This window comes from Anser cygnoides, chromosome 6 (genome assembly GCF_040182565.1).
Source record: "Anser cygnoides isolate HZ-2024a breed goose chromosome 6, Taihu_goose_T2T_genome, whole genome shotgun sequence".
Lineage (NCBI taxonomy): Eukaryota > Metazoa > Chordata > Aves > Anseriformes > Anatidae > Anser > Anser cygnoides.
Window position 1 is genome coordinate 26,258,540 of NC_089878.1, and position 14,100 is coordinate 26,272,639.

General features: G+C 38.7%; 1 protein-coding gene across 18 annotated transcripts in view; it reads right to left on the minus strand.

Moving 5' to 3' along the window:
• Positions 1–14,100, minus strand: part of KALRN (kalirin RhoGEF kinase) — a 502,830-nt gene that overhangs the window by 302,039 nt on the left and 186,691 nt on the right. For all 18 annotated transcript variants that reach the window (XR_007166315.2, XR_007166316.2, XM_048072237.2 and 15 more), the window contains one exon: positions 2,158–2,350. Coding sequence is in view for 16 of the 18 variants with exons in the window: in XM_048072237.2 (XP_047928194.2) it covers positions 2,158–2,350 (193 nt within the window). In the remaining 2 variants the exon portion in view is untranslated. The remainder of the gene's footprint in view (positions 1–2,157; positions 2,351–14,100) is intronic.

Below are 14,100 nucleotides of genomic sequence, written 5' to 3' on the forward strand. Positions count from 1 at the left end.
TGCAGTGTGTTCCTGCTGAGTATCTTGTGTTTGATCCAAGCTGTGGGAAATCACCAGGGTGGTTCAGTGCAAAGAGGGTGCATGTGTGCTGCCTCCCATAAATTGAATAAATGTGAATGCTTATTAAATAATCACAGCTCTTGTGTAGAGCACGAGCTGCCCCAGAGTCAGAGGCTACTGATAAGCAAGAGCAACCACAAAAACCCTTTGAAACAGAAGCTTCTGGACTGTGGAGTCTGTATTGCAGTGGATCTACTGTACTGTGGGCCATGGCTTAAAGTATCTCTTTAAAATCATAAAACTGTCCAAGAGATCTGACTTTCTCTTCCTCTGGTCCCCAAAAGGTGTGCACCATTACAGGCATCCACGTGAACAGCCCAGTAGACAGACCAAGGCTCAAAGGCACACACACAAAATTAAAAATATCCTTACTGTGTGCCAGCATGTACAGCAAGCGAGTCCAGAGTTTTTAAAAGAATACAGGCTTGGAGCTGTAACTATGAAGAATAGCTTGACCACAGTTTACTCTTCATCGTCACACCAATCCCACACAATACAAAATATAAGTCAAGCCTTCAGAAAGAATTAAATGATTTAAAAAAAAAAAAGATCTAAAAATATGCATTTGAACTCTGTTAATTTACCTCTAGGTTTTGGTTATTTAAGCACTGAAATTCAGTGTTGGGTATACATGCATAAGTTGTCTTTCTTTGGGCTGCTGTGAGACTGCCCCTTGGTGCCCCTATATATGTGAAACAGAAGCCTCCCCACACCCAGCAGCTCTTCTGTTATGAGTCTCTGCATGAGCTCCCTCCTGTTCCACGTTCCTTTGTAGCCCCTGCATCTCCCCTCTCCTTCCCATTGCCCTGATCCCTCTCACTCCCCACAGGTAGCATTGCCAGTCTCATTGCACTGAAATGGCAGGCACTTCTGCCAGGAGCAGCGATTTCAGTAAGCATGAGCAATCTCTGGAGGTGACACAAACCTATGCTAAAGGCAGCCTTGCTTTCAAAGGCTCATAGAGGATAGCAAGTGGAAGTCATTTTCATGTCTGAGTCCTCATAGGAAGCCAACGAAGATAAAGTCCATTTAAACTTAGCAAAATTTGAGTTGAATCATTTTCACTGAGTTTTCATGAATTGGGGGTAAAATCTACAAATGTTTGAATTGTCGTAATATTGTAAAAGCCTGTTAATGCTTCATGATAACCTAGTTGCCCAGTGTAGTTAAACAGTGCTCTTAGGAAGAGGCTGAAAATACCACATTGCCTTCAGTAGATCTCAAGTATGTACTTAAATATACTCTTCCATTGCAGTCAAGATTAAGAACTATATCCAAATTCTGAGTTACAGAGCTTCCAATTCAGAGTCTCTCTCTGAAATTAATACACTGGTAAGACAGTCAACTATAGAGTTGTTTCTCAGTGAATTAAAAAAAAACAAACATGACTTACCCGTGGCTGGGCATTTTTGATATATGAGCACTTCACACACCTGAGCTTTGCTTCTCTTTGAGTGAGAAGCTGAAATTCCCAGAAAGCTAAGAAGCACTAAGAGAACATAGCAGGTTTGTCTTCACTGATGACGAAGTCAGTAAAATTCCCTTTAATTATGCAGTGTCGTATATTGGTTACCTCTCAGAGAACCTGCCTGAGGCACCTTATCATTAACATGAATTGTTATTGTTAGCCCTGAATTGTAAATTGCAATTAAATTAAAGTGGTGACAATATATAGATGAATTTAATCTAAATGTCTTTTATTAAAAGAGCCATTATCTGAAGTTGGATAGAGGTCAACTAACAAACCCATACATTAGCAGCTAGAGAACTTTGTCTTTAGCATTTTGACTGATTTGATGGTTGTTTTTTGTTTGTTTGTTTGTTCTAAAAGAAACGAAGGAATGTTGAATGCTACCACCAAAAATAAAACCCACAGAAAAACTCTCACCAATGTGAACCAGACGTGTACCTCTGAGGTGAAATATGTGTCCCATTCCACAGTTGTGCTCAGAAGGCCACCTGATGCTAGGCATAAACCCCTCTGGGAAGCAGTCCTAAATGTCATGTTTTTCTTTCCAGGTCTGAGTTTTTTTTCCCCTGAAGAACATTCCTTATCAGGGATAATGCTTTGCCATACATCCCTCATGTGGCTCTCACCTCAAAGATGAACTTGGAACTGCCGAAGTTCGTTTTCTGCTTCTGCCAGAAATTATCAGGTTTTATAATCAGGGCAACGTGAATCTCGGCAGGAAAGGCTTCTTGAAGGGTCTTCAGGAGAGGTTTGATCAAATCCCATTTTGATCCCCGCATATCGATAATAACAGTGAATCCTCGTTTACAGACATCTTCACTGTAGGAATAAAAGCATGTCAAGATAATTAATATTGTGTACAGTCACACTGAGACTTAACTTTTGCTGATAGCATTCAGTGCTGGAGAGCAAAGCAAGGAATGATATACTGAAAATGAAAGGCAAAGGAGTAAAGCATAAAGGCTATATGAATTTTAAGAGTTTTGCAACAATCTAATTTATGTGAAGTCAGGTGTATACATTACAGTTTAATCTCTTATTTCCCAAATATGCACAATTTAAATTTTCACTGAAAACATACACACTTACCATCAAAGCCAGAATCAAATGTGTGCAGGTTCCTGTGCCTTAACATTTCTGGCCATCTGTAAATTTGGGTGTCTTCATCTTTAAAGGCCTCTTTAAGGACTTTTAAAAAAATGCAATTTCCATAAAAGTGCCTAGCAATCATTCCATGAAAGGGAGGTCTGCGTGATTTCGCATGTGCACTGTTAAAATCGCATCTTTTCTGTCCTGATTGATCTTCCAAATGTTGCAGGTCTTTTAAAGTCTGCAGTCATACCTTTCCTCCAGCCTGCACTCCTCCCTTCTCAAATGTTAAAGATGGTTATCTGGCCTGCACCTGAGTGATGCATGTGGACCAAGAGCACCACAGCATTAGCTTGCAAACATGCCTTCCCTTTTTACTTACAGGAGAGGAGAAAGAGTGAAAGGACATGTTGATTCAACTCAAATCTGGGCAGCTTTCAGAATAGCTTTTCCAGGGTCATAGTACTGCTTCTTAGGAAAAGGGATATGGTTCCAAAGTGTCATCCTCCATCTGCACTGTCCAAACCATGGATTAGAATTGGGAAGTGCCTGCTCCTCTGACTGCCACGCGCGGCATTGAACTTGGAGAGCTTTGGCGTCTCTTGTGGGCCTCAAGCACTTGCATAAAATGTGAATTCCCCACCCGCAGTAATATTATTGGCGTGGTAATTACTAAAATTCATTGCCAAGGCACTAAAAATGGCAGAATGGCCTAATTGCCAATGTAATATATTTTTTAAAGATGGAATAGAGGTCACAGCCAGAAGGAGAAGCTGCTAGAAGAAAGGGAGTGTAGAAAAAAGAAAGGAAGATATTAACTGAAAGAACAGTGGCATAAGAAGAGAAACGTGGCAGAACATGAACATAATTTGTGCAACAGTGAGGTACAGAAGAAGAAATCCTCTTTAATATATGAATATAGCACCCGTGGCCTTTCTGCAAACTGGCCATCATTATAAATAGGATCAATAATGTAGACATAAAGGCATGTGGAAGATACTTCAAAATAGCAAGTGTTGATATTGTTAGAATGAATTAAATATATGCTTGACAGATATTATTAAGCATGGTTATGATGCGGAAACTGTAAGACTGTTTAGCCTCCACATGAACACTCTCAGTGCATACACAGAGGATGATTTTCACTATATTCTACCTCCCTGCATCCTTAAAGCACTCTCTGCTGGTAAGATCTAAGTCCCACGTATCTCACTGAAAACAACTCTGTAAAGCTCTCTAAATCGAAGATGGGCTATTTTTCATAGGAGGCACATTGGATTAACATATCTAACTTAAAAATGAAAGTCCTTGGTGACCTTACCAAGATCTAAAAACGTCTGTGAGCAGACAGACTGCTCCATGGCAAAGGGTACATTGCCATGTTAAGGGAGGTTCCTAACTTGAACAGTCTCCACTTAGTGCCAGGAAGAAGCAGTCAAAGCCAATGAGCTTGGTCCTCTGCCTTAATGTTATTGGCACACTCAGAGCATGCTGCTTACAACAGTCTGTGCAAAGAAAAACTAGGCAGACCAGGCACTTCCTAGCACCATCAGGAATATAGATCTTTTTATTCTCCTTTTACCTAGTGCTGAAAGGTCAGACATCTGATCCTTCTATAACTAATGCCAAAAAAAAAAGGCTGTCAAAGAAGCTTTGTTGGTGTTGCTCCTGCCTCTTGCCCTTTGGAACTAGAGCTGAGACAAAGAATCAAATCAGAAAGGGCTGAATAGGGGGTTTGTGTTGTTTTTTCTTGCAAAGCTTTATGGGGTCTTCCGTAACTTCTGCCAAGTCACCAATCCCTGTTATACTGAATTGATTTTTTGAAGGACTGATTTTTCTTCAGACACTCAGCACAGAGATCCAGTAGCCAGACAAAGAAGAGGGAGATAAGAAAATTATTTATTTAGATTGTAAGCTCTTCAGGGCAGAAACCATGTACTATGCTGTGTTTGTGTAAGGAGCTTGCCTTGGTGGATGTCTCCAGGTACCTACAGAGTCTTCAGCTGTCTAGAATCAATTCAAAAATATTACTTTTCAGGAAACTATATATGCAAATCTAAATAATTTTATAAAATATTTAAAAGCAGTCTGTAAAAACACAACTGAATGTGTATGTGAAAGTATAAGATGCTTACATAAATGTGGGGAAACCCCATAGGCAATGCAGTTTAAAAAATAATTGAAAAGTCCCAAATTTAAGTTGCAATATCCAAATACAGCCATTGATAAGGTCCTAAAAGAAGTGGCCTGTTTTGTAGACATAATGAAGCACACAAAAATTCTGGCGACTCAGAGCAATCTGTGAACATTTGTCATCCTTGACAGTCAGTCATTTTTCATCAGTTACCTCAATATGTAGAGGAAATGACCCTAGGTTCCTTTTGAATAGTCTAGCCATGCTTATTAAATTTATTGTTTAAAAGCAACAACTCAAACCCTCCCCAGTTTAGCAATTGATCGGGAAAAGCATCAGTAGCAATCAAGCTTCCTTCACACTGTCCGAGCAAGACATGCCTTATCCCTGACTCTCAGGAGGCTACAGCAATCTATTATGCACAAGTAATCATTTTAGGATGGCAATTAATGTTGATTGTGGTGCTTAATTTTTTTCCGGTATTGATATTTGACCAGAAACTGGAGAAAATGCTCAGATCAAGGTATTTGGACAATCCATCAGCCTTTTGGCTGTGCTCATCTGGACTAGATTTGCAATGGTGAGCACAAAATATTTGATAGTTGATATGTCATTTCAGTTGCTACACTGCTTTTAAGCAAAGACAGAGACCAGCTTAGAAGTTTAGTAAAAACATCCTAGAATATTTGTGAAAACAATACTTACGATCTGTTTGTTTGTTTTAAAGAAAAAAATAGAAACTCAAAAGCAAATATGCTAATTTTGTCAAAATAACCCCCCATATTTTGGTTTCTAGGGTACTTTCACAAGGTTATTTTCTCAAATTTCCTCTTTAATTCAGGCACATTCTAAATTATATTTTCTTTGGCAAGAGCTGGCTTGCTGGGTACGAAGCAAGTTTAAGCACTTCATGGTTTCTGATTAATCTTTGAAATACCTATCATTGATTATATATATTTTTCATCTTTACAATTTGGCCAAAGCTTCTGGCATTTAGAAGCTTCAGCACTTGATTAGCTGAAATAACATAATATCTCCACGCCCGTTTTGCAGTCACGAGTTAATGGCAAAGCAGCACATTTAGCACGCCTGTTGGACGACCAAAAGCACAGATCTGACATATATGGCATCTCATTCAAAACATGATTTGTTAACAGTGAGAGAAAGATCTCCGTCAAGGAAGGTCAATGTAACCTTGTCAGGAGACTCTCTCAGCATAACAAGGAGCTCTACAAGCATCAATTTGTAAGCACAAAATCTGTAGGAACTTAATTATTTTTGAGATCGCCGTTCCTTTGACAAATGTGGCTGTAATCAGCCAATTGATTCACAAGCTGAGGGTGGAAAAGGGAGAGGAAGAGGAGAAAAATGAGTATGTGAAAGCCTCCAAGCACGGACCATTATCCCAAAGGCCTCATTTCATACTAAGACCAAACTAACTCTCCTGCCTAGTTTCCATATCAAAATGTGCCAAGGATCACTTCAGTAACTTAAGTGTTAACATTTCTTATTTACTGTAACTCTATTCATCTTGTCTGTGGTTTGTTAACGCAGCTTGAAAATGAAGCTAGATGGGGAGGTTTATAATCAGTGTCACTTACTGGCTCTAATAGTTTGGTTCTTCATTACCAGATTGAGCCTGAAGATCATCTTGTCAACAGAAACAGCTATCTGTAGTGATAATACACTTTCCAGTACATTTGGAGGACAAGATAAAATCCTTTCTAATAAACCTGTTTATCAAGAACTCTCGAACCAGCATTATTTATTAAAATACTTGACATTTAAAACTTCTCAGCAAATTGTACCTTGCTCATTATTTCAATTACCAGGTGTGTTTCTGAACTCACACCGTCAAGAGCTGTCACCTACATCCCCCAGTGACCACGGCTGCTTGGCGTGGGGCAGTCTGTCTTCTCAGAGATCTCAGGACACCTCTGCCTGCTGATCCTCACATCTCCCTTACATGCTGGTGTACCAGTGACCAGTGGGGGAAGGTAAGTGATGCGCATCCTGAGAATACCATTACTCTGGAAAAAACAATTCATGGAATTCTCCCACCAGAGAATTTCAGCTACCTGAAAGACCATAGACAGACAGGCTTCAGCCTAAATTTTCCCTCTTATGTTTTCTTACTTCGTTTCACAAAGCTTTTTTTTTGTAATTAGAGGAGAAGCAGTCATCCAACCTCCATTTCCAATTAATTCTTTGTTCCTTACTGTGACCTAAATTTGTTTCTTCTCTTGCAGCACTGAAAAGGAAATATTCATTCTCACTTTCCTTTTTTAGAAAGAGAAAGAAAGAAACCCAAGCTAGTTTCACGCTGGCTGGAGCTGGACATAAAGCAGCAATGTAGAGAAATTTCAATGACATCTTGTAAAAAGACTTGGAGCCAGTGAGGTCTGGTCAGAGAGAAACCTCCTGTCTCTGCTTTCCAGCCACTGCTCTTCGGGGACAGAGGTGTGATTGCAAATGGCACAAGAATGCATATGCGTGGGCTGCACAATGTCCACATTCAACCCCCGGTTTTGGCCACATGTCAACAGGAGGGAAAAGAAAGGCAGAAAAAAAAATAAAAAAATATTTTGGCAGAAGCTAACTTGTGCCAGAATGGGTGCTCCTGCAATTCTCAAACAAGTAACTCACTTTGGTATTCAATTTTTCCTTCTAAGAGGATATCTCTGGAGTCAAAGTGATTCTGCTGTAAAATTATATAAGCTGGGAAAGACTTAGACACCAGCTTGATCTAAGAAAACCTTTTACCAACACGTAAGCATGACCGCGTGAGATCCTGAGTGTCACTATGAGAGGTGCTGATCACAGCTGGTATCTCAGGAGAATCTGCCAGGATCCAGCAGGGTCGTACTGTGTTGTCTTCTACCCAGGTAAAAATCCTGATCTATACCATTACAGCCCAGATCAGATCTCTGCAGGCATTCATCCTCTTATTTAATTGAGCAAATAAACACTATTTGAGAAGCTTTCTGTCTTTATTTAAATAGCAAAGATATAAAACACAGCTGTGTCCAAGAATGCATGATTGCAGCTGTTAAAGCCAAAGCCGGAGGATGAATATTATAGTTTTTACATTCCTATTAAGTTTCTGCTGGTAAATGATGCCTTCATACAAACTCATTTACCCTCTTCCCCTTTTGTTGCTGCATGTCTACTATATTTGGATCAATATCTGGCAGGTCTCCCTTGAAACAGCTGCTGAGATAAATATGAAATTAATCAAGGCTTTGTTTTTGTTGAAGCTGGGCTACATTTAAAGATTTGTTACTACAACAAAGAAATATTTGAACAGTAAGTACCATTCAACTCTCTCTTGAGCATTTAAACTCTTGTATTTGGGATGATTTAGCAGAAACAAAACAAAAATGATTTACTAAATGAAAATGATATGTTATTGACATTTGCTGGGAAAAAATAAATATTAGAGTCGTATTGAAATATAAACACACCATTCTTGAAAAAGTTTGGCTGAGCAGATGCTATTCGAGAATATGTTTGGAGATTCAAATTTACTGGATTCTAGGTGAGAAGTAAATAAGTGATTGTGCTTAGCACAGCCAAACTAGTGAGACTTATTAAAAACAAAACAAAACAAAACAAAAACACGTTATGCCTGTATTTTAAGTACTCTTCGTAGTTCACACAAGGAGACCATGAAGTCCATTTCATGTGCAGTCACTATAACATTTAGTCTACAGTCAACACTGCCAGATTTTAATATAAGGAAAAGGATACTTCATCTGGGCAATGACTGCTCAGGGCTCTTAGACCTAAGATCCTGATTTATCAGTTCAAGACATCAGCAACTTAAGAAGTGAGTGAATGGAGAGTGGCAAACAGCTTCAGAAATTCCAGTCATCGTAGTAAAACACTGTTACCCCACAGTGGAAAGTCTCCAGATTGCAAATACACACATTCCGTTGAAACACGTTGTGGGAGGCAGAGTTACCCACAGTGGAAAGACCTTTTATAGCACAAATAAGCCTGCAAGCATGTTTGGCTCATGCATTTTTTTTTTTTTTTTAAGGAATGATTAATGTAGGTTTAAGCAATAGACAGCAGCACCTGGTGAAATCCAATATATGTCCAGAGACAGACACCATGCCAAATTCCATCCTTATGTAAGCAGGTATAAGTACTCTGGGAATAACACACTTGATCCAGGGCTCAATTGGGCTCACAGATCAGGATAAGAAAAAACCAAAAAACAAAAAACACTCTTCAAAGATGCTAAAATTACTGTTTCTAAGTAGTATTGACATTTCTTGCAGTACACACTCATCAGTTATCACACACTGCTTCTGGCAGCACGGGAGAGCAATGTACATCCATGTATAGAAGAGCTGCAATTGAAAAAAGGAACTAGGGAGAGCTGAGAAAATACACTGGTCCAAAATAAGATGTTTCATGAAGGGTGCACATTCTCATGAAAGTGTATACTGAAATAAAAAAATGAAAAAAATGTTTTATAAGAGCAAAATATTTTGCTTGGGCCTCTTCAGGTGAAATATCTTTATTTTTCATTTTGTTCTATAGCTTTCAAACAGACATCAAATAAAAAAAAAAACCACAAACTTTGAATTTTATCAAAACAAAATATCTTGATCAACAAAATATTTTAGAGGTATTTTTTGGTAAGGAATTTCAGAAGTTTTTGGATTTTTTCTCATTTAAAATCCTAACTTCAAAAGAGCAGATTCTCCCACTAATAAGTAACCTAGCTTCTGCCCATCTGCAGTGCATAGTTCAGCATGGAAGTTGCCTAGCAGAATTGATGTAACTCTTGTTTGAGAGTTACTGCATTTTGGCTTGAATCCACAAATTCATTTTGTTTAAGGGTACATGCTGAATTCAGGTGCCTCCCCTAGGAGGAGAGGTTGAGTGCTACAGCCCAGAAACAGTCTGCAGTCCCTGCAATGATTCTGTTTTGCTAGGACACTTAGTGAGAATTTGAGTTCTTTTGGGAAATATATGGTTTAAAAGTTGATGTCCTCATTTTCCCCAGGTTGGAAAATGGGGAGTTTCCATGACTAATAAATCTAGTGGTACATTTTTTTGAGCTCCACCCATATAGAAACAAAGCAAGTCTTTGTAGTCACAATGATTTATCCCCAAATAGTTCACTTATCAGATAGATACTTCCTGCTGTGCCAGACTGGGTGAAGATTGGGTGCCTGGGGTATTAGATGCAGAAGGGCTTGCTCTGAAGCTGCAGGATCAACCTATGTGTTAAGACACACTTGTAAAATCAAATCTTGTGTATTTCTTTACACAGCAGACTTCACTCATTCTTTCAAATAACTACCATGATGACATTTAGAGGAGAAAAAGTCAATTTTACTGAGTCCTCAAGAGACAGTGGATACTGATGTGTTATTTACAATCCACTTTCAAACCATCTAGCTCTGATTTTTTCTGAATCTGTCTCCTAGCAAGGCCAGGCTCTCTCACTCCTCTTAGCAAGGGGAGCTAAGCCTTGACATTGAAGCTACTTGACGTGAGGTGTCACTTATTATTTGCATGGTGACATAAATGTGTGGTAGACCAAAATGGTGCAAACTGAACACAAATGAGTCAATAGTTCAGTATTTCAAAAAGAGTGGAGGAATGAGAAGGCTGGATCCAAAAAGTTTCTGGAAAGTGCAGAAGAACCGAACAGCTGAATAATGGAGCCAAAAATTGGCATTGTGGCTCTGATAGCTTTGAAAAACTCAGCTGAATCTCTGAGCTAACATTCTGCCTGTCTTGCCAAGAGCACATGAGGTATTTCTTTCATTTCTCCAGCCTCATATGCTCTCAACTGTAGGATGCTGAGCTCCTCAGATGCCTGTGTGTTGTCCCCCCAACTTTACACTCCATCATGATAAAGCACTTTCTCACCCTGATGAGAACTCACGGATCGGCATCACAGCAACACAGTTTTAAGGTTACTCCATGCAGTCCTCCAATAAAATACTCCTTATTATCCCAAATTTCCTCCACAACAGCTAATCATTTCTGTTCTCCACCAGTACCTCTTCCCATCAGTTACCACTAATTGGAAAAACACAGAATAACTGTTTTATCAGCTAAAGCAGGTTCAGATAAATGCTCTGACAAGTAATTGCTTGATTTCAGCTGCCTCTTTCCCACTATTAGCTATATCACTTCTCTATCAAAAGCACGATAAAACGTCACAAGCAAATCCATCTACAAGTGCCACATATGAATGTGCAGCATCCTATTCGTATCAAGAAATACATATCCCATGTAGTGCCTTCCCTGCTGCCAGACCTGAGAATTGTATTGACAAATTAATGTATGCGAGGGTAGGAATGACAGGAGTCTGGTAGTCAAAAAACTCGTGCAATTTATTGTGGATATCAGCCAGCCCATGGTAATAAAAATTACAGAGTAGATTCATGGAGCACTGCACCTACAGACATTTGTCCTAATACTGAGTGGCTCATTTGATCTGGAAGAGACACATCAAAGACATGCTACCGGCCACATTTCCTCCACCAGACTAATGGGTTTCCTACCTGTGAGTTAAACTAATGTAATATAACACCCTGGGTAGAAAAGAGCGTAATGGGGAAGGCTTCTGTAGAAAGAAATACTATCACCGTCACAAACTCTGGGCAACGATTGGCAAGAAACAACAGAAAACATTTCACAGCGGCACCACAAACCTGTAGCTGATGCTCACGCTGGACAAGCCACCCACTTCAAGAAAAGCCTACCTAGTACAGCTCCCTGACACTAAGAAAACACAAATAACTGCAAGTAGCTTCCTTTCAATTATCCTTTTACAATTTATTCATTTTTAAACCTGGCTGAAGCACCGCAGTCCAGGACAGGTGACTAGGAGTCAGGGGATACTAGCTTTGGGTTAATTGGCCCCTGCTTGTGTTTCTGTGCTATAGCTCAACTCTACCCCATTTTTTTGGCTGTAAAATGGGTGTAATGGTATTTTTCTTTATTGAGGCTAATGAATTATTCCAATGAATGCATTATATTTACCATATTTTCAGGCACAGGTGTGATAAATAATTGTGTGTGAATTATAAATTGCAGATAGTCATGTCTGCTTCATGGTTAATTCACAGAAGCTTAAGATAGAGCACTTAATAATCTAAGCATGTGCTTATTTATCCATGCTGGGCTATATTCTCTGTTACACGTGTGCTGATTTTATATAGGGAGCATTTATTGCTCTATACATATGCTTATCTAATTGCACTGAATATACATGCTTTATTAAACTCATAAATGAGCACATTTATGGGTCTATGTGAAATTAGAGCCCTTCATATTTTATTTATAAAGTGGGACAATAGAACTGCATTGGCATAGAACATCCATTTAATTCAGAGGATTTAGGGTTGTCCCACAGATTTTGCTATTTTTGACAGAATCAAAGCTTTTGGATTTTTTTAATTAGATTTCCAGCCCATCTGCTTGCAAAGATAGCCTTGACAATATAAACTAATGCACATTTGTCTTGCTGAGTCTGCAGCCAGTGGAAAGAAACAATGAGCAAAGAAGAATGGTGAACTTGTACTCTCCATCTTATTGGGGTGTTAAGTAAAAAGCCAGTTCTGACTGCCTAATATCAGGATTCTTAACTATTTCCTTGCTGTTAATTTTGCCACCTAACCTGAAAAAAAAAAAAAAAAAAAAAAAAAGCTTGTCAAAGCCCTGATTTATTCACTTAACCTTTTACCCATTTTGATGTCTGTGCTGGAAAATCAGGCTGTCAATTAGGACCAGGCAAGTGTCTGGCCAAATATAGAATATTACAATTATAATAAAGTACTTTGCATCTTTTTTAACATGTGGAGTGAAAGCATTGATCACCGCATAATCAGACAACTAGTATTAGAAGCCTAAAGTGGAAAAGATTGCAAACCCACAATTATTTTGGATTTGTTATAGAACCCACAGGAGCACTAGCCTAATATATGGTTTAAAAAGCTTTATGATATAAAACTAAGGAAAACAGATTAAAAGATGTCTGTTGCTATGGCATGCTTTAAAAACAGCATACAAAACAAAGCTCAAATAGACTCAGACTTTTTCCTACCAATTGAAAATAGTAATACTGCATTGGTGACTTTAAAAAGTGACACTACCAATTCAGAACACTTCAATATAATTTTTAAGATCACCCACGAAACTAATGACTCTGAAAAGAACGGACTATTCCTGCATTTTCTGTAATATTAAAATTGTGATTCTTAATAACTGTTGTACAACACTTCTTGATGTCATCTGTCTTAAAATCACTGACAAAGTGTGCTTACATCAGTCAAGCAAGCTTACACAGGCTATAGATATCAGAAAACGAAGAGCTAAGATTGACTCTGAGTTTATGACAGTGGGTGCTGTCTGAATTATCATGTTGTGGGGACACTATATGGATGCAGCCATATCCTGATACTGTGTTTTTAAAGGACAGCAATGTTCAATGACCGTGCTTCTTTAATTCTAAGGGCTGTCTGATAAAAATATCTTCCATCTGGTTCCTGCTTGTATCCTTGTTCCTCACAATATAAAGAGCTTGATTAAGCAATTAAGACGGTGCGTGAAGCACATGTTTACACTTGCTGGGTACAGATGGACTTGCACACACACTTGATTGCTTTGCTGGAGGAGCATCACAAACCTTAAATAAGAACTAGGAAAGGACATGTGAAGTAGAAGCCTGTAGGCCAGGCAGGCCTTTTCCTGCTTCGGTTGACCTCTTCAATCAATTTCCAAGTTTATTTTAGTGAATTAATGTGTTAGCCTAACAAAGTAGTGATATCCACCAGTCATTTGTGATTAACAGTAAATATGGTGAATGCATGTTTCCACCTTGATGACTTCCTTCTTATGTCCCTGATGATTTACATCACACATAAATGCCTTTGTTTTGTAATTAGATGTTCCTTGAAGTAAGAGTTACACAAGTCTTATGCATGGTGAATGGCTGCACAGACAGATCTGCTATAGTCTATTGTTTTGAGATACATTTCTTGACTGAGTCTGTTTGCAGAACAGATGTGCATTTCTGTTACATTCAGACTCTGTTGAAGTCATCTGTAGCCAGAAGAACCAACAGATGAAATCCTACCATTTTCACAGAAGGCATCTATCAAAGACTGGAAGAATTAATGGCTTGATAAATCAACCCAGATCCACTCTTAAAATGACCCGATATATGAATTTGTTTTCAACTACAAAATCTGCCAAAAATGTCCTATTACTTCATCTGGTGATAATGAACCTTAGCTCTTCATTCTACCCCATCTAACTAACACAGTTTATCAATGGCTGTGATAGAACTCGGCCAACGTTTCAATCTATT